Source organism: Schistocerca serialis, chromosome 2, assembly GCF_023864345.2.
Source record: "Schistocerca serialis cubense isolate TAMUIC-IGC-003099 chromosome 2, iqSchSeri2.2, whole genome shotgun sequence".
Lineage (NCBI taxonomy): Eukaryota > Metazoa > Arthropoda > Insecta > Orthoptera > Acrididae > Schistocerca > Schistocerca serialis.
The window spans coordinates 598305162-598331642 of NC_064639.1; the positions used below are offsets into that span (position 1 = coordinate 598305162).

General features: G+C 39.4%; 1 protein-coding gene across 1 annotated transcript in view; it reads right to left on the reverse strand.

The window, feature by feature from the left end:
- Nucleotides 1-3668: 3668 nt before the first annotated feature.
- LOC126457629 (heparan-sulfate 6-O-sulfotransferase 2) overlaps nucleotides 3669-26481 on the reverse strand; it is a 51688-nt gene continuing 28875 nt past the window's right edge. Inside the window, exons 3-4 of the mRNA XM_050094100.1 lie at nucleotides 12028-12175; nucleotides 3669-11937 (exon numbers count right to left, since the gene is read on the reverse strand). Of these exons, the coding sequence (XP_049950057.1) occupies nucleotides 11617-11937; nucleotides 12028-12175 (469 nt within the window). The 3' untranslated portion in view covers nucleotides 3669-11616. The remainder of the gene's footprint in view (nucleotides 11938-12027; nucleotides 12176-26481) is intronic.

Genomic DNA, 26481 nt, shown 5'->3' on the forward strand with positions numbered 1-26481 from the left:
GCTACAGCTCTGTAGTGCTGATTGAAGATGTTACCCACTTGTGGATCTGTCATCTTTCCCCTCCCTTGTCAGTATTATATTTGTGTCATTTAAGACATGTAACTCTTTTCTCTTCTCGTTTATACAATTCCATACTGTTTTAGAGGTGTTAGAAGGTGCTTATATTTTGAGTTTTTGATGCTGGTCTTTGCTTCATCCTAGTGTATGATTTTTTCTTGCGCTTGTAAGCTTCATGACACTCGTGTCCTTTCTCTTTCTGATAATTTTTATAGAGCTCAGTCAGTCCATCTCTTGCTTTTTCAGTTTCTACAGCATATCACCTTTTGTTTGGGTCAGCCCTAATTGTTCTGTATATTTTACAACAAGCTTTATCCATGTGGTGTCTCAATATGCTACAGAAGATTCCCATCTCTTTCCTACAATGGCCTCTATGTACACATCATCCAACATTTCTGCTCTCAGCAAAATTCCTAGTCTACTCAATTTCCCAAGTTTAGTTCATCTAAATTCAGCCATAGTGTTATCCTCACTTTTTGTACTATCTCACAGTTCAATTGTTTGTCAAAAGTGGTCTATAACAATAGTGTTTACAACTTGAACTTTTTGTCTTTCTGTAGGTATGTTTGGAAGAACATGGTCCGTTAATGTGCTTGATGTTTCTGTATGATTTTTTACATGAAACTGGAGATTGTATGTCCTCATAATGTCATGAAAATTTCTTGTGTAACCACTATCTTTCTGCATATCTATATTTAAGGCGTCTGTTATTATTACAAAAAATTATTTCTTCATGACTGTGCAGTAGCACATCAACCTCCAGCAAAAAGTTTTTGATTCTTGAGTTAGGTGATCAATATATTCCTTTTAAAAGGCATTTTTACACCATGAATGTTATTTGCACTGCTGCTGCTTCAGAGTAAAATTCTGTGCAGTTTATGATCTTTTATGGAGTGCAGTCCCCTAATCTGCTGTCTACATATATTACTACTCCCCCACTTTTACATCCAGTTCTGCAATAATATGCTACTTTTTTTATCCTATTAGATTGAAAGCCTTTCATTCACTCTCCTTTAAACTATGCCCTGTCATTTTGAAAATGCGGGTAGTTCAGCAGCTCATGACACTTCTAATAATTCTGATTTGTTAGATGCATATTGGACATTTTGATACAGTATTTTTAAATCAATTTTTTAAAAAATCTATTGCTCTTTTAGTTATGTTGCTTTTTTTTACCTCTGGGTATCAACAGTTTTGTTCCTTTTGCGTGCACTTCTGTTCCTTGTGCTTCTTTCCATGGGTCCAGACGCTGCTGCAGTGCTGCCAGAAGATCTACTGCTATATGTTTGCACTCCTGTTGATGCTGCAAATAATACTGATCCTGTGGTTGGTAGCTCCTCTTTTGTAGACAATGTCCCCTCTTCTTTTGCAAATGACGTTTTCTTTGTTGGTAGGATCACAACGTCAGCAGATGAGGTAATTTTAGATCAATCTTGTGTTTTCACTTGTTGGTCTCTCAGCATGGTATTTTTCGCTTTCACAAAATCATCATAAGCGGGTGTTTTAGTCTGTCCTTGTACTTCTGTACTCAGAATAATTTAGGACTGTTTTTTTTTATTTAAATTTCTTGTGTGTTCTCATATTTTTTGGCAAAGAAAGCCTTTACCTGAGTTGTTTAAGTGTATGCCATGCTTGGTGAAATGTGTTCTTTCTTTCGATTTTCTTTGTTTACACACAAAGTACGAATTAAATCATAGCATGGATAATTTGCAGTATAAGAGATATCAGTACATCAAAGTTTGCCTGTGTTGGTCCTTCCACTCACTCAGGTGTTATGTCTTCTGGACCAAATCACCAGCATCAAAAAATATTTAATGCACAGAAAAATCTCACCAGAATTATGTGTGAAGTGCCTCCAAGAAACTATTGCCATAGTCTTTTGAAAGAATGTGAATACTAACCACCACCTGCTCACAACACATTATTACTCAGTCATGACCTTCATAACTGACAGTTTTCCTCACTACGAAGCATAACAAAGTCATAATATTCAAATGTGAATCAAGTGGGTTTATCCTTGCAAACAATTTTTTTTATCTAGCTGAGTTCTTTCTTAAAAATGATGATGATAATAATAATAATAATAATAATAATAATATATAAAGCACTTCTCACATATTTCTGTTTGTTGTTCCCATGCAATTGTATGTATTATGTCAAACATTTTGTTTATGTTCTAAAACATGTAATACAGTTCTTTGTTACTAGTTAAATCAAACTGAATCATTATGTAATCCCTTAATATATTCTTGCGTCATAGGAAAATATTAAATTACAAAATAGAATTGCTCGCCAGTATGTTATTATATTCCGTAACTCATACTTAGTTACCATTACATATAAATTAGTCTGTATGAAAATTAATGTAATGCAAATGATACGTATATCAGTTAATGTTTTATAAATTACAAGTATGTAACAAAATCCATGTTTTGACTTGTTCCACAATCTTGTGCCTACACATGCTAATTGATCTACGGAATATGCACCAAAAATAAATACACAGCCTAAAAACTATCACATCTACTGTGCAAGATCAACTGCACATCATCTGAACAGTGTTATGTTTTCCATTTTAGTGTCTCTTAAAACAAGGACGGAAAAAAAACCATTGCAACTTAACATGAAATCAAACCTCTGCCTCCTTACATAGAAAGCCTACTGGTTCAGCATTGAGCTACAGTGGCAACCATCAAAAATTCTGCTGTTTTGTAGTGTCTCTATAGTTAACAAGTGCATTTTGTTTGCAGAAAAGCTTATGTGACTACTTGGAATAGGACTAGAATACAGATAGCATCATTTTTGCTTCACATTTCAAGTAATGCCTGTTACATTTATTTGCACCAGTACTGCAAAATACAATGACTCTGATCAAGATTCTTTTTGTTCACTTTTTGTGCTGCAAAGTGTACCAACTTCCTGCAAACCCATGATGTTTTTCAACACAACTGGGATCCAGTATTACCACATTCTTTCTTGCAATCATGACCAGCTACATTCTCACAAATTATTATTTATTCTTCTAAGCCAAAATATGTAAATAAATGATCAAGTTAGCAGTGGGCAGTGTGGTGGCAGCCACCTATGTTATAAGCTATTCATGTCCCATCTAGAGGATTCTTTCATAATTCAAGTGCATTTTTTCAAGCTTCACTCATGACATCATCATGAGCTGGAGTCCAAGCTATGGCACTGTCCTCAATGATTCCTGTGGAATGTAGCTGAGAGTACTGTCACATGCATCCATCCTCAAACACTTATTCTAGTCACCTGCATCTGCGAGAGACATTTCTGCTCAGTTATTCCTAGCATTTATCTCTGTCTACCCTGGAGCAGGTTGTAAATATGGTAGCTGGGTTACAATAAACAGCATAATTTTTATGTGCTGTTTTCCCTCATTGTCATTTGAGAAATGAAAGTGAGAAATGAAAAAAAGGTTTAATCTGCAAACTGTATGTCTAATTTTATGCTATTTGGATTCTGTCACTGCTATCAGATAGAACTACTACACAGATGAAATACCAAGCACCCATTTTTTAACAGCTCATCTTAACTAATGATGTGGGATGGGGGAAGGGGGGAGGAAGAAGTAACAGTGTCTCTTGTAGCTGTTTATTTAAAATATCTTTGTTTATTTCTTTACAAAAAGAACATTGTAATCAATAGAAAATAAAAGTAACAAAAATATTTATACGAAGTTATAATAGTGGTTCATTCATCTTAACTGCCACTAAAGAGAGATAACAGACACTTCAAGTCTGAATGGCAGAATCCATATGTGGTACTTAGGCCAATGTGTAATATCAGATTTCTTGTTGACTAGGAGAGACAGTGTGGCATGAAGTTTCCCATTAAATGCAAATGAAATGCATACAACACTTGAACTGATGTAATACGTCTACAAAGTAGCAGTCTCATAAAATGGCAAACTAGGCACATATGGACAGCAGTTGCATTGATTTTACATATGTTATTCAGCCAGTATATTATGTGCATTAGTGGGAAATCATAGAAGATTACTCTCAATAAAATTAGAAGTAACTTTGGATTTGTCAGTATGTTAACTCACTTTTCGGGCACATGTTTAAAACATTAATATGTCAATACATAAAGATATAGAAATGACAATGTTGCTAGCTTTCAGCTGAATTTGAGCAGTAGAGTACATGTGTATCTCTGTGTCTAGTGCTCTAGCCTATTCAATGTGTCCACACTTTGTGTGTGTGTGTGTGTGTGTGTGTGTGTGTGTGTGTACAAACACAAACTGCAGCTCTGAAGGAGGATTCATCCAAGTGTTAGCAACACTCTCACTCTTGTATCTGTGATTGTGATGCCTTAGCACCTCAATTACTTGGCGAGTTGTTATCTTTACTCCTTAAATTATTTATACATTTCTGCAATAACATGAACAAGTTATAGACAATATATGAATCGGTGAGTTGACAAAGGAGTCATGCTCACTGTTTTTCGAATTAAGTACATGTTGATGGTATAACAGGGGGTCATGTCCCAGCAACAGAAATGCTCAACATTCACAAGATGATGTAACGAAAATTTTACAATACGAACCTGTTGAGTTGAAACCATTTTATAACAGTATCTGTCAGTGCCCATGGACAAGATAAAGATGAAGCATGCCCACCATTGCCTGCTTTGCTGTATTTTGTTTGTTGTTGTATTTTGGGTATATTATGAATAGACTGTTACGCTCGTAACACTATGCTATTTCTATAATGAATATGAATAACACAAAATTGCATAACACAACTCTTCTGCTGCAAACAGAATCCTAGTTGCATTCTCCTCCTCCTCCACATCATAATCTGTTCTGAAAAAAGGTCATCTCCAGCACATTCAAACTGGATTTCTGACCACACTTGAAGGCTGAAGTATATTGTAATGGTGTATGAGGGCTATTTAGAAAGTAAGTTCTGATCGGTCACGAAACAGAAACCACTGTGAAAATCCAATGAAGCTTTGCACAGATGTGTTGGGCAGTGTCTCTAGTATTCCCGTTGATCTCATCATATCGCTGTTTTCAGTTCTGAGTGCACAGTGAGCACATAAGGATGCCTAGGAAATAGTGTCTCCTGCCAAGTATGAGAGCCTGGCGAGAGATTTTGCCTGATGTCATGCAGCCCACATAAAACAACTGTCATGGTGTTCCTTCTTTATGACAATTCTTGGCCACACTCTGCAGCGGCATGAAGATGCCCCTGCAGCGTTTTCAAAGGGAAGTGTTTGATCATCCACAATACGGCTTGTAACTGGCTGCCCCTGAGTTTCACCTCTACTCACATGGCTTTAAAGACAACATTTTGGCACAGTCAATGAGCTGTAACCCAGTGTAGAGTATTGGCGGAAAGCACAGGTGGCTGCCTTCTATGATGAGAGTACTGGAATGTTGGCACAATGCTACGACAAATGTCTAAGTCAGAGTGGCGACTATATAGAGAAGCAGCTGGACGCTAACTGTTGCAAATAAAACATTTTTGATATGCACAATGTTTTCCATTCCACAACTATTCGGAACTTATTTTCCAAACAGCCCTCATATATTGTTTCAACCTGGGGCCAATTGCTATACAGTAACTCCATGACACCATGTTTAAACCCATTGTGTAGAAAAAAAGTTTTTTGTACCTTCTGAAAAATTTACTTTCTGAAACATGACCACTTTTCCAACTCACCAGTTCATATGAACATTCTATTCTCTAAATACTGAATCAAAATTTAATCTCAGCAAATGTTTATAACTCTGGAATCCAGGTAATGGTGCCTATGAGACAATTGTGGTAATATTGCTATATTTGATGGCCCTGCAATTATATGTCCACAGCATCATGATATTTTGCACACATCATAATTATACAGTCACAAACTGCCACTTTCAACTAGAGCTACATGTCTCAATGCTTTTACAGTATATGCTGCTCATTAAAATAATTACAACAAACAGCTGCTTCTTAAGGAGGACAATAATGCAGTGGACTAAACAAGATTTTGTATTCACAGTTTCCTGTGGCATCCATGAAGTTGATGAATGTCTTTATACATACAATAATTTGCTTTGCTTCTTAGTCTTCCCCATTTTTTTTATCGTTTGTATCATTCTAAAAACTTCCAGCTTTCAAGGGCTGCTTCTAATCACCTCCATGCTGTCTCCGGTCCTGGCATACCTACTGGTTGATGTGAAATGGACTCCTTATATATTTTTGAACAGTTCCTTTGAAATATAAATATGAGTTACCATAACTTAGGAGAGTTACGAGGTCTGGAATTTTCTCGGATCTGAATACTACTTAACTGTTGCTACAATAAAAGCTAGTCACCTAATCTGTTAGAAACTCACTCACAATACAATGCAAAAAGAATATAATGTGGAGGAGAAGTGCACTTCTCTTGTAGCACTTTTTTTCTGTAGAAAAAATCTTTATTGCATGGCCTTTAGATATGCATTTAGCAACTGCATAATTTGAATACAAGATTTATACCAAGGGAGAAAAAAAAGTCTCAGGTAACACTTTGATGGCAGTAGCTGATTATCCAACATTGTTATTTAAAGTGTTAGCAAGGAAGCCTCTGCACAGATTGCCAGAATGGACGATTACGGCTTACTGTCCCATTGACTATGAGGTCATTAGAGACAAAGTACAAGCACAGATTGAAGTGTGTGTGAGTGTGTGTGTGTGTGTGTGTGTGTGTGTGTGTGTGTGTGTGTGTGTGTGTGTGTGTGAGAGAGTGAGAGAGAGAGAGAGAGAGAGAGAGAGAGAGAGTTGCGTTTGTTTGTGTGTGTGTGTGTGTGTGTGTGTGTATTTTCGACAAAGGCCTTATTGGCCGAAAGCTCATTTTGTGGCAGTCTTTTTATTGTGCCTATCTGCAACTCAGCGTCTCCGCTATATGGTGAAACACAGATCTGGATGCCTGGGCACCTTTTCCAAATTCAAGGCCAGTGTCTCCCTACTGTGCCACTTCACTCAGTGAAAATAATGGAATGGAAATAAAAGGAAATCACAGATTGAAGCAGTACGTTGTTCTTTGTGGTGTGGTTGCATTATTCAATTGAAAGAACAACTGTTTTTGAAAGGCAGAAATCTAGTTTAATCCCCCTTAAGCATTCAGCCTTAACCTGTCAGTAGTGTCCAATATAGACAATGCCCTACTATGAGAAGCAAATTTCACTGCACCATAGAAGCAGGCGCATAGTAAAACACTTTCATTGTCTATGGTGAAATTAACTTCACAAATGATTCTGATATTGCCTCATAACTGATAGCATTTCATCTTTTCTTTACTCAAACATTAATTATCTCTAGCCTCTGAATAGTGTCTCAGCCAGCAACAAATTTTTACAACTTTTCTGTCTACCTGGCTTAGCTCATATCTTCTTCAGATGATTTAATCTCTTAATCTTCACTTTATCCACTCGTTTCCCTACCACTACTTCCAGCATCTAAAGTAGTTTTACAAGTTGTTACTAAAAATTTTGTCAGACAAAGCACTTAACTCAGTCCGATGGTACTCATTTAACCAATCTAGTTTTCTTTAATGATAAAATCCTAGACTCATAAAGAGGACAGTCCTTTCCACAAACAAATCTACTAATACATTATTTCCTTTTAACTTACACCTAATACTTCCTCACTATCATTCTTCTCCACTGTCCACACTTGTTGGTTTTTAATAAGGACATTAATTTCTAACATGATCAGAATCTATACTGATCTTACAAACAATGCAGCAAATGTCATTGTACACGCTTTCATAGCAAAGTGACCCAAATCATGGCAAGTTGGTAAATAGTATTAACATGACAAAATATTACTAATATAGGATACAGATCTATTTTTCTTCTGAAAAACTAATGTGGTAAATTCTTCAGGAATAAATGATTATTAGTTGGGGATGCTGAACACACATTCCATCCAAAATAGTATACTGAACATTAAGACAGCGGATTACTGCATCCCACGCTAAAAAATGTAACCTCACCAGAATCTGTAAAATTAATTCCAAATACTAACATCAACAGAATGTCTTAATGTATGATCATTCCCTCCAAACTATAAGCTCGAAAAAATGAGACAGACATTTTAGTTTTCAACGTCTGAACATATGATTTCAAGGCATTACAATCTTTCCAATTTTTGGGTATTATACATTACACTAAAAACACTCAACAACCTCATGAGGCATTATTTGTATGCCTATGTAAAATCATTTTTGCCAGCAAGCAGTCATATGATGAAACCTGAGAGAGGACTGATTAAAAGTTTGGACTGTTAGCGATTCTCATTCACAATTATAATGCCGTAAAATTTATTGCTAGCATAACTGCAGGCTTATCTTTTCAATACTTTCCACACTTTAACAGTTCACTGGAACCATCTCTGTAACATGAAAAAAATTGTGGTGGCAGTAATAGAACTATAAATCACATTGCAGTGAAACAAGTACCTCCAGATGTTTGCCACGGTACATATACAAATTAAGATGATACACAGCAGGTCCATTTCTAGCCAGTCCTACTTTTGAAAGCACACAAAAATTTCATTTATGGGGATCAGAGACTTTTATATTACAATATAAAATAAGAGATACTCTCTCTCTGCAATCAAAAATGTTACCATACACTATGTGAACAGAATAGAGAATAAAAGTAGAATTCATATGCAACACCATGTAGGCTATTGTGACTTCCAGCACCAATTCACTACACTCATGTGATGGAAGACAACAGCAGTAGTCAAAGTCCCACAGATAACAAGATGCTACTTGAAAATATTTTCAGAAACACACAAGTGACAACTAAAAAAAGTTATCGCTGAATTGCTTTCAGTCATAGGTTCAAATAATACTAAAGTCTAACAGATAACAAATATTAAGGGAGTACAGAAGTAATGACAGTGTGTGACTGTTTCAGTATCTGCAGTTATTTGTACCAGGTGCCTCACTAAAAAAACACCTACCAAGTTTAGAGTACAATAAATTCAAGTACATTCTCTCCATAGGAGGTAATCTCGTAAGACAACTTCATATGCACTGTACAAGCAAAACTAACACTGATTCAGCATCTTCCTACACACATTGTCACTAACATGTATTCATTAAATACCTGAGCAAAAAATCATTTGCTTGAAAACCACGTTTCAAAAATTTTTGCATAAGAATGACTAAAGATAAAGAAAAATGCTTAAACTTAACAGAAATGTAGAATTATATTAACAAGTCATTCTGAATATAACATCAGGACACAATTTAACAAGTAATGCCATCATAAAATATGTTCCACAATATGTAAATGGCACTCAAACTGAAACAGTTTTTCAGAGAGATGGTATTATCCAATGGAAGCAATGGATTGTACAACTGTGTAAAAAAATACATAGCTGTTATCACAAATACAAACTGTTACAAGTTCTGAACAAGCAAGAAATATTCATTTTAGAACAGACCCTCAAAATATTCTTTGAGGAAAAACTGATTAATTCTATTAGTATGCAGTAATATAATGAAATTTGTACACAATACACATACAATTTGAGATGCATATGAAGTTAATCTGAAAACATATGGTGATATGTATTACACAGACTGTGTTGTTCTTTACTAGACAAATGTCAAAAACGATTCTAAGAATGAAATGAATCAAGACAAACACTACCATGTTGAGATATTATGCACGTAAACAATATTAAATCACTTGGGAGTCACAGCCAAATATGTTAATATTTTTGTGATGTCTTCTTGTGAATGTTAAACCATAAGATTTCCATGACAGTTTCATCTTCTTTTGAAAATTTGTTGCAGTGCAAAATCATTTGAGATCAAGACAAAGGCATCATTTGTACCTTCACAAAAATGGCACTATTTGCCTAAACAAATACGTGCATCAGACACAGTTAAGAACAAATAATTTATGGTATGAGGAAACATAGCCAAAACATATTCTGAAGATTTGTGTTTGGGCTTAAACTGAGCTGACAATTTCCCTTTTTGCACACTGCACCCTGTTTGCATCTGCTCACTACCTGAACTCCAGTCATACTGTGGACAGCAGGGGTCTGTTGAAACAAAGATGTTTCAATCTAAGCAACTCTTGGAACCTGGCACTCAATTTATATGCTCTCATCTTCAAAAAAGAAAACATTGAGTGAATGAACATTTCATGGAACAGTGGGACAGGTGCAGAAAAGGAAGTGCACACATTCCCTGCTGTCCCTTACAGTATGATCGGATTTCAGGTACTGAGCAGTGGCAGAAACATTACTTGCAGTACGAGTCAGGTAAGGGTCAAACACTCTACAAAAAGAATGGAATTGTCAACTCATCTGCAAAACCCAAAACATACTATCAATCAATCATGTCAGAAAAATTATTTCATTACACCCATCCATAAGATTTCTCAACAAAACACACCATTTGAAACCATCATCCACAAGTACTGATGCAGGGTTTCTGCACAGGAACCCTGTCAATGTTTAGCAGGTGTGTAAATCCTCAATTCTACTGTGTATTAACTTGTTCTACAATATCACAGAATACCTATTCTCTGCTTTCTTTTTGGCGTTTTTCTTTGTTCTGAAGTCCTTTTGTTTCCTGTCTTCGCTGGAAACACCTCCGATTTGAACAATAATGACTCCTCCTGCTCTGATAATCACTCCCCTACAGCAGGTTACTAACTTTATTAGCCTTAGCTTAGTAGAAAAATCAATTTGACCTCTTTCTGCCTGTTACACCTCTAGTACCCACAAATCTGTACACTTGTTAACCATGTCAATCTTTAACTCATCATGTCATAAAGAATCACAGTCTGTTTCCATAAGGTCAAGGGTTAATGTGGCCTGTTATTATCTGTGTTACTTCAATGGAAATTTCAAATGGTTATTTCATATCTAATGCTATATACACACTAATTGTGTGTGATTTTGTTTGTTTGTGTGTGTGTGTGTGTGTGTGTGTGTGTGTGTGTGTGTGTGTGTGTGTTTTATTTAACTACACAGCCTCATAAATAAAGTATTCTTTGTGAGTCTGCACCCTAAATTCTTACACAATTCTATTTCTTTAGAGTTTTTGCAGCTGATGTATAATATTAATTAGTCTCAAATGCAACTCAACAACAAATCTATAATAAATACTTCAATAAGATGTGCGTACATAATTCTCAAAGGTTTTGTAACATAATATATAATAAAGATGAAAGGCACATCAAAACTGATTCACCACATATAAAACTGGAAGTGATAATAGCATCAGCTGCAGCAGATGTGACATGGTTTATACTGGGGAAATTTACAAGTATATACAACTATGGTATGTGAAATTAACTCTTCTTAGCTGTACATTAGCTATTAACAACAGTACATTAAGTACAAAAACACAATACATATTTACAGAACTGTCACAATTAGCTGTCTATATCAGCTGTTATTAGTATTAAAAATGCACTGCATCTAACACTTTAAGATTTCATGTCATCATCGTGACATGAATAGAAAATAATTATGTGCATTGATGATAATGCAAAATATAAAAGTAAGTGTCATCAAGTCTACACCACTACTTTTGTGTTATGTTATTGTCGTCATAAATGACCTGATCCCAATCAAAGCTATCACTCTGTCTCCCAGGCAGTTCACCCAAATGTGCAAATCGCTCTTTAAATAGTGGATCCTTTGACTTTAAGCGATCAAAGCGCTGAAACATAAGAGCTTTCGCAAAGGAATATAGCTCTAAATCCAGATCATTTAGACGTCTGATAGTTTCTAACTGATCTTGTCTGATCATTGAGAGAGTGACACTTGACACTGTAGCATTGTGTTGTTCAAATGGAACAGCAAACCTCAAGTTAAAAGTTTCTTCAAATACATATTGTGCAATCTGAAAGTAAAAATAATATTAGTCTCTTACATTACAAAAGGGTACATAAAAATCAAATATATGAGGTAGAACTGCATCCTTCAACTGTACCTTTTGATATTCAGTTAATCCAAAAAAAGCCATAGATGCTAGATTCTTCTTTGCACTTGCCAACATTACACGATCACGTTCAACTGGAGACATATAACTCATATTGTAGCAACCCACCAAAGCCAAGTCAGCAAGCATGCGTGTTTGTCTGCCAAAAAAGTATAAAAACATTAAGAAACTGACAATGAATTATTCCTTTACAACTGAAAATCAGGTGGTGTTTATAGCTTTTCCATTTTACACACAAGGGAAATGCACATAAAAAAACTACCTGAAAGTTTGCATGCTGTCTATATCCCACAAAATTTATTCTTATAATAAAATAATCAGGGCCTTCTTACAAGTAGTCTTTATCATAATTTAGTGAATTGTGTAAAATACCGGGCCAACAATGGCAAAATTCCAGCTTGTGCATAAGACACACAACACAACTTTTAATCAGGAACTTTTTTTCTGACAAATAATTTATATACTATATGTTAATGACCACTCATGTCAAGCAAATGCTTATATCTATGGAGTCAACATTTGTTAGTCGCTGGTGTATCTACTGCTGTGCAAGCAGCATTCCCTTCCAACATTTTTTTCACTATACATTGAAATTTTGTTAGTAATATGCAGAATACTTTTTATTAGCCATAAATCACAATTATGTTTCTCTGTGTTGAGTTGTTAAACCTTTAACTGCTACCACAACTAAATTCAAGTAATTTTCTGAATCTATGTGAAAAGTCACAATACACTTGTGGCTGAATACTCTCATTGTCAAAGTAATGAATTGCATTATGTCTATAGTTACACATGTTTGAATGTGTGTAAGTGCTGATAAATACACGTGAATGATTGTACTCCACTTGTGTAGCTAAGCACTGGTTAAAATATAGTGTTGGATGACCGGAAGTAGTTAGTGTGTTTCAAGCCATGTCAAATTATTTCCAAATTGTTTTAACTTATTTATTCAATTTGGGTCAGCTTTTTGTATTTTAATGTTTTCAAGTGAGTTGTTCACAAAGCAGAAGCGCACTTATTAATTATAGGTCGACAAAGTCGTAAGACTAATATAGTACAAAAATAATACAGGGTTCATCTGCTCATCGGCACTTTACATTACTGATGAGCTGGTAATCACTGCAGCTCATGGTAGGTCAAATTAATTATGAGTGCTCTTTCAAAAGTAGACTGTATTTACAGTAGGTTTCATTGGATATTCAAGTATGTAGTTCAAAAATATAACTAGAAGAGTAGCTATTAAAATACATGTAGCGGTGGTGACTCAGGGCTGCTTTATTGTCTTAATACAAGCCATTCAATCAGTGTTAATAGATTTATTTTCTTTCACCAGATTTGGGCCTAAATTAGCTGTGTCACATTTCTAGTAGTATAGACCAGGTACAGGATCTGTGAACAATTGTTCGAGAAGTTCTGAACATGCACTTGCAGAAAATCAAAATAATGGCACTTTGGAAAATTTAGAATATGGAGCAACAATGTACATGGAAGTTGAGTCATGTAGTTCCATAGACAATAGATTGATTGTTGTGCATGTTCCTGGACTTTCAACAGTCTTGGGAAAAATAAAGAAGCACAGTCAAATTAATTTGACAGAATAATCATGAATTAAGACAGAAGAGTCTTGTATCAAGATAGTGGAATCTTGAACAAGGGTGAAGTTCGAAAACTGGATAAACAATTGAGCATAGTATGGTGGGTTAACAAAGAACTTAACAGCAACAGCAGATAATGGGACATCTGAATTGCAAGTAAGGGTTCAAGAAATCCCGGTGGGTTTTAAGAATGAGCAGACAATAAAATGGTAAATCTACTCGCAGATGACTGGATTTACAGATTTCTGGCAATGAGCAATTAGAAATTAAGTCAATCAGTAGATCTAAAGGATATGAAAGACAAAAAAGTAAAGTTTAGTGTGCCACGAGTAGATCTAAAGGACAGGAAAGAAAAAAAGTAAAGTGTAGTGTACCAGCAGTGAACAGTCAGTTGCTGCAGTAGTGAGTTAATGGAGTGTTTACTCAGTCACTTTATTATGTGTTTTTGAGTGGAAATGAATAGTAGTGATATCTTTTTTTAACTGTATTCAGTAGTACATTTCACTCTCCTTAATTATTTGAGTATTTCATGAGCATGAAGGCTGCACATCTATCTTAGTGGAGCAGAGTACACCAGCCAGCTTCAGCCATGGAAAAAGTAACACTGTCTCACTTCTTCTGTTATCAGCTCATAAAGTTTTACTAATGCTTTCACCTTCTTAACTGATTCTATAAAATACTGAAATATGCTGTTTGTTTGCAAATGCAGGAGGAACTGGCCAGTACACAAACAGATGGACATTTTGTTGTAGATTTTGGGTGTATGGTTGTTCCTATGAGTCTTAACAACAAATATATTGTATTACTGAAGGCAGAAAGAACAAATGAGCCAGCAAGGGCTTTCTCACATACTGAGAATATGGCCAATCTTCCTGGCAGATCTGAACTTGCACAGGAGCAGTTACTCATTAATGGCAACTCCAGTATCAAGTTGGTAATGGAGTCCATTAGGAAAATAACAATTATGCTGGGAAGGAAGCCCAATGTAGATTCAGTATGCTTGCTGGCAAACTTGTTTAAGGTGTGGAGAAGAGACAGCCAGTAACAAATTTGGCTCATGTTGGCACCACTGATACCAGTAACCAGGTTTTAGGGACCATTTCAGTTGCTTTAACCAGCTAGTTGAAGCACTGGAGACTTCCAGACTTGGTCACAAGGTGAAAACACACTCTGTGTTTTATGAATCATCTTTACAACTGTCTGTGGCCCTTTGCTGGGTGGGTGGCTTAAACTTGAGGCTCCTTCGGTCCCACAAAATTTCAGGTGCAAATTTCTGCACCTGCAAATATTTGCTGGAGAATTATATGGTCCCACTTAGTAGGTTGCTATGGAATCAGTTTTCCTCAGTGTGATGGTACAGAATTCGGCTGAATTAAATTTGGAAAGTTTCTTGTAAGTACTAGAGGTATGAAAATTTATGTACCCTTAGCACATACAAATGAGCAAGCTTGCTAACCACAAACTTTATTATAACTTTAATAATAATTAAATAGCACAAGAGTAGTCCAAAAAGCTGTTATGTAAGAAAATGAAACACCTACAGCTGTCCTTATGATGTCATTTATTGTATGGCTCTCCAATTTCAGTGCTTCAGTGCACCATCTTCAGGCCTTAGCTGATGTTGAGGAGGATAACACCATCTGTATACATGACGCATTAGTGGTCAATATCTATAACTGGTTTTCGCAGCCTTCCTGTAACCACAATGTTGTCCTGCCAACAATTAACTATCAATTAAATGGAGAAACATTCAAAACTGGACATTCTAGTTTAAATGTTTCTCCAGTCAGTCAAGTGATAGATGGTGGTTGGAGAGGCAACATCATAATTACAGGAAGTCTGCGAAAGCCAGTTATAACTGTTGGCCGCTAATGGATCTCTTAGCCACACAATAAATGACATCTTAAGGGTGGCTGTAGATGTTTTATTTTCTTACATAAGTGAACGGCCAAAGTCCCCCAGATCTCCAATCGCAAGGAAGGACATACAAAAAGCTGTTATGTAGATGATATTCTATATATGTTCCAATACTTGTATGTATTTTCATTCTTTGCTAGAGTTACTCCTTGAGTGGTGTGCAGCAGATGGAGTTCAACAGCAGAAATCCGGTAAGTCACAGCAGGTGCTGCATGGGGCTACCAATGCTGTACAGAATACCAAGGAGGACCACAAAGCACTGCATCCCTACATACTTAACTGAACATGAAAGACAAAATAGAATGAAAAACAGAATGGAAAGAAATTGAATGAAAATACTGTAAAACTTTTAGTTTAGTATGGCCTTAGCTACTACTCGAACTAGATGTTTATACTTCCATATATTTAATGAAAGTTCAACAATATCTGGAAACAGAAGAATCATTTTATTTTGTACAAGTCAGAAGATAAGAAAATACCAATTCATTACAATCAAAGGGGAATTTTACTGTTTACAATGTTAAAAGCCTAGCTGCAGTTAACAGAAGAAATAAAATAAAAGGGAAACAAGTTTGACTTTGATCGCTATTACATTGGTTTTGAAAATTCAGAAAGAAGAAGAGTCTTACTAAAAAGCAAGAAATGAAGGAAGATTAGAATTCAACATCTCGTTGAATTGATATCATTAGAGAAAGGGCACAAGCTCAGACTGTCACAAGGACAATGAAGGAAATTGGCTATACACTTTCACGAGAACCATCCTACCGTTTGCCTGGAGCAGTTTATGGAAGTCATGGCAAAACTAAATCTGGATGGCCAGGTATGGATTTGAACCATCATCCTCCCAAATGCGAGTCCAGTGTGTTAACCCCTACGCTTGGTTTGGGAAGCACATATTCATTTTAATTTCAACTCTGATGTTCATAATTACTTTTTAACAGGTAGCATAGTACATGTTGCACACACATTAGGATATCTTTGGTTAGAGAAACAATTCTGTATACTGACTGAGCAGTTAGATGTAGTACACCACAGAGCCACGAACAGGTCACCTGTAATTCTTATGGAAGAGAACACACCCAATTTAAAATTATAAAAAGAAAATAGTCAGCTGCAGAAACAATCTCGGTAAGATCCCAGAATTAGACTGACAAATGATAATAGGTACATAAAACTCAGAACCGAAAATTGGCAGTAAATGGAAATAACTAGTTGTCAAACATCAAAGTCGGAACAGAACGTATACAACAAGGAAAGGTTGGATTCCATTGGTACCAATATATTTCTTCATCACCATTTACTAAAGATTAGCATCTTATTGCTGCCAGAATTCACTCATTTTGTCTGTATTTCTCTTCATTTGTTCATACTTTCGGTATCCCATGCTCAGTACCACTTCTTCCATAACAAACTTTCTTGGCTTTCCTCTTCCTTTTTTTAAAAAATAATCTTGTCCTCAAAAATGTTTTTAAAGAAGCTGTTACAATGTGTAATAAAAAAGTAACAGGATTTTTTTAAATTTTGCAGGGTTTATGTATCTGATTTTCAATTTTTTTTATCTTGTTGGTACACATCTTACTAATGTATGCTTGCATTTTCAGCTGTTTTGAATATTTAGTTTATTGCTGATGGTTAAAAAAGCTGTGTTTTCAAGAGCTCATCAAATTTTTATTTTTGAAAAAGATGGATCAAAGAATGTGAATTATATTTTGCTTGAAAAGTGGAATAAAGTGCAGCACCTGGCTTTTGACAGATCTACTATGAGTAAGACAAGAGTTTATCAGTGGTATAAATGGAGAGGTCGAGAAGACACTGAAGACAACAATCTCTGTGGATGCCCTAGCATATGAACTACTGACGACAATGTGGAAGAAGTACAGAAAACAGTTCTGGAAAATCACCTAATTACCATCACAGAGGTTGCTGATGATGTTGGCATATCATTTGGCTCATGACAAGCAATTTTTTCAGATGTTTTGGGTGTGAAATATGTAGCGGCAAAGTTTGTCCTGAAATTGTTGAACTTTAACCAAAAATGATGTCACGTAGACATTGCTCAGGAATTGTTGAATGAAGTCAACAATGATCCAGAACTTTTAAAGGAAGTTATAACGGGTGAAAAACATGGGTATATGGGTATGACATCAAAACAAAGGCACAATCAGCTCAACACAAACTGGCTGAAGAACCAAGACTGAAAAAAATAGAACTGTGGGAAAACCACTCTTGGAAATTACATCACAATAATGTTCGACTTTAAGTTATCTCAACCACTGTATTCGCTGGACATGGCCGCCTCCTTTCTATTCCAAAGGCTGAAGAGAACCATGAAAGGATCTGCGTTTTTCCTCCATTGGTGAGATAAAAACAGAATTGCTACATGAACTGAACACCATAATGAAAACTGAGTTCCAGAAGTACTTTCAAAATTGGAAAAAGTGCTGGCACAAGTGTATTATATCTGAAGGGGATTATTCTGAAGAGGATTATTCTGAAGGGGATTATTCTGAAGGGGATTATTCTGAAGGGGATTATTCTGAAGGTGACAAAGTTGATGTTGATGAATAAATAAAGATTCTATATGAAAAACAATTTTTTTAATAATATCTTGTATGCCTTAGAATGTGCCCAAAGTAATGATTTTTTTCCTTCTAGTGAAATGAAAACAGAATTGCTACAGGAGCTGAACACCATAACGAAAACTGAGTTCCAGAAGTGCTTTCAAAATTGGAAGAAGTGCTGGCACAAGTGTATTATATCTGAAGGGGACAAAGTTGACGTTGATGAATAGATAAAGATTCTATATGAAAAACAAATTTTTTTTGATAATATCTTGTATGCCTTAGAATGATCCCAAAGTAATTGCTTTGAGTTGATTTCTATATGCAGGTGTGGCGTAGAGCACCATAAAAATCGATATTTGTTCTGTGCGTAAGTGTGCTATCTTTGAGGAGAGGGCTTTGGAGAGCATGTTGGACGCTAACGGCAGTTAGCCTCCGGACTTGTATATGTGTAGACGCTAAGTGTGAATAAATCTGTATATGAGAGAATTCTAGTTGTTTACCTACAACTATACTATATTTCCTCACGGGTGACCCCGTTTTTGTGTAATATGCGTGCGAGTTACCGCCTAAAGGTTATTTACGGGCCTACCGCGTCGGGTTTCTCCGCGATCGCGAGGGCCTTTGTTCAGCTCCAGACAATGGCCTTTCAGCATTCACCGCCGCCCGGATTCCAGCAACATCTCTCCAGCACTCCTGCCGTCGTAGTGGACATGCCGCAAGAATCTTCGGAATCCTTCAGCCAGAACATGCAGTGGAATTCATCGAGTGCCGCCAGTTTCTTCCAACCGCCAACGGTCGTGGACTCTGGCTTTGTTAGCCTGGACCTTCCCACGTGTTCTCCACAGAGTGTTGGTCGGAACATTTCTACTCCTGTGTCGAACACACAATTCAATACAGTTCGTGGCGTCGAGTGAGGTTTTGCTACTTTGGAAAATCCAGTAGTAAATTCAAACTCGAATCAGTTCCCGCCACGTGTGTATCCTTCCGCGCCGGCTAGTCAACAGGTGTTCAATGCTCGCCAAACAGCAAATATCACACCGAGTGTGCATCCTAGTGGACGTGTGTGGGATCCTTGTGTTGCTTCTAATCAGGTCAACAATTCTGTGCTGGATAGTAATTACTCCGACATCTACAACCAACCCCACCACTCACGCTCGAGTGAATACTGTGTGCATAACGGACATTCACCGGCGTACTTAAGCACTTGTGGCTTCTCTCTGTGCTACCACGTCAATGAGAATGCACATTTTGACTACGATCCTCACACCGTTCGAGCGTCCGTCGCTTCTCAGCCGCCCCCCCCCCCCCCCCCCCCCCGGCGTCAAGTGAATTTCGCGATTCCTGCATTACGGGACGCCAATAATCCAGACTCGCAATCTTCTGCACGCTCTACTTCCGTCCGAAGTAATAGGCGCACCTCCGCAGTGACTGCAATGCCGAATCTGCCGAAATTACCAGACTTCAAACCCGCTCACCCGGAGTTCTGGTTTAACCTGGTTGAGCAAACATTCAATGTCTGTGCTTTGGACGATGACGCACGCTTCGCCTGCCTCATGAACCATCTTCACGACCACGTCGATTTAATTTATGATCTGGTCAAAGCACCCCCCCTAGCAGGGAAGTATGCTGTGGGGAAACAAACGATACTGGAGCACGTCTCTAAAACCAGGAGAGAAAATGTGCGACAGCTCATCTACGAAGAGCGTCTTGGCGACAGGTCTCCGTCCCAGCTGTGGCGGTGCATCCGTCTTCTCGTTGATGAGCAAGTTATGCCTGATGACACGCTCGCAGAAATCTGGACTGAAAAGCTGCCTTTGCCTGTCCAGACTGCAATCTCTGCGTATGAAGATAGGCCAGTAAATGAACGTTTACGCGCCGCCGACAGAGCATACTCCGCCAGGCAACGTGAGCTCTGTGCACTGCATTCTGGACGTGACCGCACTAAGACGCTTTCTGACGCCACACCCTTGTTTGGTGCTGCTGATAACAAGTTTTTTAAATTAGCCACCCTGCCTGCACCTTCAACTCCTCTCAACGACAGTGCATCGGCCTCTGTGGAAGACTCTGGGGCACATACTCCGTCACCTAGCAACTACCCACAAGGGCACAGGCCCGCCCAACCTTACTGTTTCTTCCACGCGAGATTCGGGGAGCAAGCTCGCAAATGCCAGTCACCGTGTTCTTACCCAAACTCCAACCGCAGGTAGGCTACGGTGCCACCTCCTGCGATGTAAACAACAGGCACCATCCCACGTTGCACTCCGTTTCGGACAATAACAGTAAGTGTGGTCGAGTCTATGTTCGCGATTTACGATCAGGTGTATGTTTTCTGGTAGACACTGGCGCAGGCGTCTCTTTGCTGCCGGTTCACCTAGCAACCAATAAAGTGCAACCACACAAAACAGTACTTCGTGCAGTGAACTTGTCTACCCTACAGTGTTCGGGCTCCACTTTGTATACAGTGAAACTTTCGCCCGAGTGCAAGCTGGAGTGGACGTTTCTAGTGTCAACAATTGAAGAACCTATTCTCGGAATTGATTTCCTCAAGCACTATCAGTTGTCACTAGATTTTGTGCAAAATACTGTGTTTTACCCCTCCCTTAACAAACATATTCCTTTCGCTTCGCCGAGTGACAGTTCGGCTAACACCAAACAATGTGTGCTGTGCTAAGAAGTGTGTAAACCTATCCTTGGAGCTGCAATCTTGGACAAACAAGTGGCTAGTGGAGTGCGCCAAGTCTTCTAAGTTGCGGATGGAACGTATGGAAATGCTGCTGCATCTCCGCGACATACACCATGAGTTGACCCCCACACAACAACGCCTCGCGGCACTACAAGCAGACGACTCGTCGGCTACAGACAAGGTCAGTCCGTGCCAATCTGGTGTTCCCGTGCCCGCGCACGTTAACGACAATGTTGTGAACTCTGTAAACTGTGTCAGCACCCCCTTTTGTAATGATAGGGTATGCCCGAGTGCTCATGCTCCTTGTGTTCCGAATGGAAAATTAACTTGCCAAGCTTGTGGCAATGAACTACGGCCATCTGCTGTCCGGCCACGCCCACTCGTGCCTACAGTGCTCGTAGCGGCACGGCCCGCTACCAAGAACCAGTGTACCAACCTCGCCCATGTTAACACGTGTGCGGCCTTTACGCAGCCTACGAGCGGGTGGCACACCTGTACTTCCGTGCCCTCAGCGCCACAGCTTGGCCCGTCCGCCACTGCCTGCTCCACTTCACGGACATCTGACTATCGTGCCGCACCACGTATTGCAGTAGTCACTAACAGCACAGTTCATCGGGTACGTCTAACCGATGGGCCGCCCATATCGCAACGTCCACGCCGCCTCAAGCCGGAATTTATGAAAATTGCAAAAGAACAATTGGACGATCTGTTACAAAAGGGAATAATTGAAACTTCTTCCGGTTGCTGGGCTAGTCCTATCCTGTTTGACCAAAAGAAAGACGGTACTTGGCGTATGGTCGGAGACTATAGGCGTTTAAATGCCCGCACCATCATTGATAAATATCCGGTCCCACACATCGCAGACTTCAATCATGCGCTCGCAGGTGCAAAGTACTTCTCTGTTTTGGACTGTAAGCACGCATTTCATCAGATTCCTATGGCTCCTGAGGACATTGAAAAGACTGCCATAACCACTCCCTTCGGGATGTTCCAATACAAATTTATGCCATTTGGGTTGAAAAATGCACCCCACACGTGGCAGCGTTTCATCAATCAAACTTTATCCCATCTAGACTTTTGTTTCGTATATATGGACGACATATTGGTTTTTGCTTCTACTTTGGAACAGAGTGAGGAGCGTGTTCAAGTCGTGACAGATATTTTAGCAGCCGCTGGTACTGAACTGAACAATAAAAAGACTCAATTGCACCAGTCATCCGTCACATTCCTAAGTTATTTTGTGTCATCGGACGGTTGACACCACCACAGAACAAGATCAAGCCTGTTCTCGAGATGCTACGCCCTCAGACCTACAGGGAATTACGCAGGTTCATCGGAACAGTTAATTATTACCGGAAACATTTGCCAGCCGCTTCTGCGGTGCAGGCTCCTCTCACAGATGCTCTCGCTGGCCCACAAACTTCTGGCACCCGCCAGGTACCATGGACACCAGACATGGACAAGGCATTTAATGAACTCAAACAGCTGTTGGCCTCCGCTGTCACTATTGCTCACCCACGGGCGGACGCCACAATGTTTATCACTACTGACGCTAGTGACAATGCTATCGGCGCAGTACTGAGTCAGACATACAACGATGTTACGACCCCCCTGCAGTTTTTCTCAAAAAAGCTAAACAACGCGCACAAGAAATACTCAGCATTCGACAGAAAACTACTTGCAGTTTACGAGGCCATAAGACAGTTCAGAACTGATATTGAGGGACGAGATTTCTATGTGCTCACTGATCACAAGCCGTTGGTTCCTGCCATAAAAAATCCTGCGGCTGATCCGCCCCCATGACGCTTTCGTCACATCGATTACATCTTACAATTTACAAATGACATTCGCTACATCCGAGGAGCGGACAATGTGGTCGCTGATTTTCTCTCGCGTGTTGGTGCTGTCACAACCTTAATTGACTTAACGGACCTATCTCGGTTGCAATCGGCAGACCCCGATACCATGCAGTTAATTTCAGACCACAGCTCCTCTCTCCAACCGGTATGCTCTACTTTCCCTTAGTGTGGTGTGATGAATCGACTGGTACGTTGCGGCCATTCATTCCTAAGCCCCTTCAATGCCAGGTCTTTGACAAACTACACACATTAGCACACCCCGGTGTCAAAGCCTCCACCCGTCTGGTAGCTGAACGGTTTGTCTGGAGAAACATGGGCCGTGACTGTCAGTCTTGGGCAAGGGCATGCATGGTGTGTCAACAGAACAAAGTCTCCAGGCACACTCCTCCACCCCTTGGCTGTTTTGCCCAACCTCCAGGCCGGTTTCACCATGTTCATGTCGACCTCGTAGGCACTTTGCCCCCCTCCGAGGGTTTCCGTTACTTGTTTACAGCTATTGACAGGATGACTCGGTGGGCTGAGGCTGTGCCTATTCCGAACATTATCTCTGAGACAGTAAGTCGAGCATTCTTAGATTCGTGGATCTCTAGATTTGGCTCACATGTTTACCTCACCACTGACCAGGGGCTACAATTCGAGTCTTCAGTTTTCTCTGACTTATGTAAAATGTGTGGTATTGTCAAAATTCATACTTCTGCGTACCACCCCCAAAGCAATGGGCTTGTCGAGCGATGGCATCGCACCCTGAAGTCTGCCCTGCGTTGCCATGACTCACTATGGACAGAGGCACTGCCCTTTGTGCTTCTTGGCCTTCGTGCGACTTTCAAGGAAGACCTCAAGGGGTCCGTAGGCGAGTTTGTATATGGCCAACCTCTGGTTTTGCCTGGAGAATTAGTCACTCCGACCCCACTTCCATGGCCCTCTGAACTCCCTTCACTTCTCGAGCGGGTGCGCTTGCACTGCAGCAAAATTCAGCCGCCAACTCCGGTTGCCCATACACCTCCGCACGTGTAGGTACTGCGCACGCTAGACTCTTGTGAGTACGTGTTTCTCAGAGACGACTCAGTCAAAGCCCCGCTTCAGTCGCCCTACACAGGTCCTTACAAGGTCGTCAAATGCTCTGAGAATAACATGGACCTCCTCATAAAAGACTCTGTAACCACGGTCTCACTCAACCGAGTGAAACCAGCTTTCATTGAGCCTCAGGTGAACCTCCATGATTCTGCCCCTATTTCTCCCACTCCTGCTTCGAGCGGCCATCCATCTTCCCACACCATGCATTGATTTTCCAAAGCGTGTTTCTCTGCCGAGCACTGCTCCTTCTCCGCGTTCATCTAATTCGAGTGGCCAATCTTTTCGGGGCTTTACTCCTCACAGCCCACGCAGTCGAACTGCCAACCACTCGGATTCTACCATTGTGTTACCATCTTCGTGTGACAGCTCTTTGTCACGCCATTCAACCCACGCTGGCTCCTCGTTGCCTTCGGTCACGCTCCCTCGTCTGTCAGCTGATCGCCCGAGGTTGTCTCCTGCACAGTCTAGTGCACCTGCCACCCCCCTCTTAGCAGACGCTTCCCCCTGCCATGGCTTTCCCACACCTCCCTGCCTCCCTACCATTGCTCGTACAGGTGCCATCCAAGAATTCACAACACATGTGCACCCTGATGACATACATAAATTATCTGTTGTAGATGGCGATACAGTGTGTGTGGTACTCGCATGTGACAATATTGAGGGAGGAAGTGCAGAATCTCATGTGGTGCGCCGCTTTAAATTGAGCAGAAGTGCTGCGTGTGGCAATTTGCGTGCCTGCCGGCTGACGAAGTGCTACACCTTCACCTTCACTCCAGGACGGGACGTCGTCTTCAGCCGCCGGCATCGCTTGCTGACTTCACTGTCGACGTACCGGGCTTCACCCCCCGGTCTCCTACCAGTCGACCGCTTCCGCCTGACGCAGAAGAACTGTGCGTTACCTTCCTAACTTCTCACCCCCCCCCCTCACTCCATACTGCGGGGGGGGGGGGGGGGGGGGGGGGGGGGGGGGGCTATGTGGCATATAGCGCCATAAAAATCGATATTTGTTCTGTGCGTAAGTGTGCTATCTTTGAGGAGAGGGCTTTGGAGAGCATGTTGGATGCTAACAGCAGTTGGCAGTTAGCCTCCGGACTTGTATCTGTGTAGACGCTAAGTGTGAATAAATCTGTATATGAGATAATTCTAGTTGTTTACCTACAACTATACTATATTTCCTCACAGGTATTCCTTTTAATATTGTCTCGTATGTCCTCCTTTCTGTCCAACTGGTTTCAGCCTCCGCCTTCCATAACCATATTTCCATCACTTCCAGAGATCTTACATCCTCCTCCAAGAAAGTCCAGGTTTTCAATCATACAGCAACATAGTCCAGATGTATGTTTCACAAAATCCTTCCTTTTCTCACTGCTTAAGATTTTGTTGCAAGCTGTTTCTTGTTTGCAAATGCTCGTTTAGCCAAAGCTATTGTTCTTCTAATCCCTACAGAGTAGCTGTTTCATCCGTAAAGAATTAATAATAGGAGTTAAGTAACAGAACGTGTTTCCTAGCTTAATTTTTTTCTCTCAATGTTATTATGTACTGATGCTTATCATTTTTCTTTCATAAGTACCATGTTGTTGGACTTATTTGAATTAGTGCACAATTGTCAACCACCCAATATATTTGACAAATTATTCACTGTTAGTGTCAGCAACTATTACTATGTCATCTGCTGGTTTATTTAATGTTACAGAAAACATATACCGTGTCTAATGATTTAAATGTAGTGTCAGAATGTGATGTGTCACAGTGAAGAAAAGCAGCAAAGATGGATGTTTTTATCAATTGGTCACAGCAAGTGTCCAAGTGGTGGAATGCTTCAAACAAAAATTGTAGAAGAGTTGGTGGCGCAAACTATCTTTGACACTACACATAAAGCTTTTTCTAAAAATTACTTTTAGCAATGGGTGAGAAAACCCAATCATGAAACACAACCACCCTGCTGGCAATAAACAGGCCTGAACTTTTATATTCAGTGAATATAGAATCAGTAACCAGAAGGCTATTACAGCTCAACTGATCACTAGTGTTGAACAAAAAGTTAAGAGATGTGAAATTATGTCTGAGCAGTTAGAAGGAAACATTCAACTCTGACGAGATTAATGTGGGGATGAAAGATAACGAGGAGTGGCAAGGGTCCCACCATGGTTCAAAACAATGTTAGGAAGTTACTGTGAAAGCAGAAGAGAGCTGCAGCAGATTCAAATGAAATCAAATCTTTATAGCTGAGAAACAAAAGTTGAATACTGTTAAAAAAGTGTAAGTATTGGTATGTCAAAAACTTTCAATAAATTTGAAAGCAAGATTCTCTCTGTAAAGTTGTAGAGAAAATGCTAAAAGCTTTAACTTGCTGTAAAACCCACAAAGGTAACAAATTAATCTTGTTGCTCTTTGATCACGATGACACCAAACATTGCTCAATGTAAGGAAGGTTACAGTACCCATTAGGGTGCTAAAAGATACTAGAAATAATAAACAGAATTACTGGCCCCCATTCTCTAACAACAGTTTATGGAAAAGCTACAGTTATGACAAAGTGTGACTGGAAGAAAGATGTATGTTGTTCTCAGTCTGTAAGGAAAGTCACAGGACATCGCACAGAACAATAGACTTATCTCACTACTTATCAATATGTGGTAGAATTATGGAACATACTTTATGCTCACGTATGATGACTTTTTTTCTGGAGACTGAAAAACTACTCAGGAGGAATCAAAATGGTTTCTGCAATCACCTATCCTTGTAAACGCAAC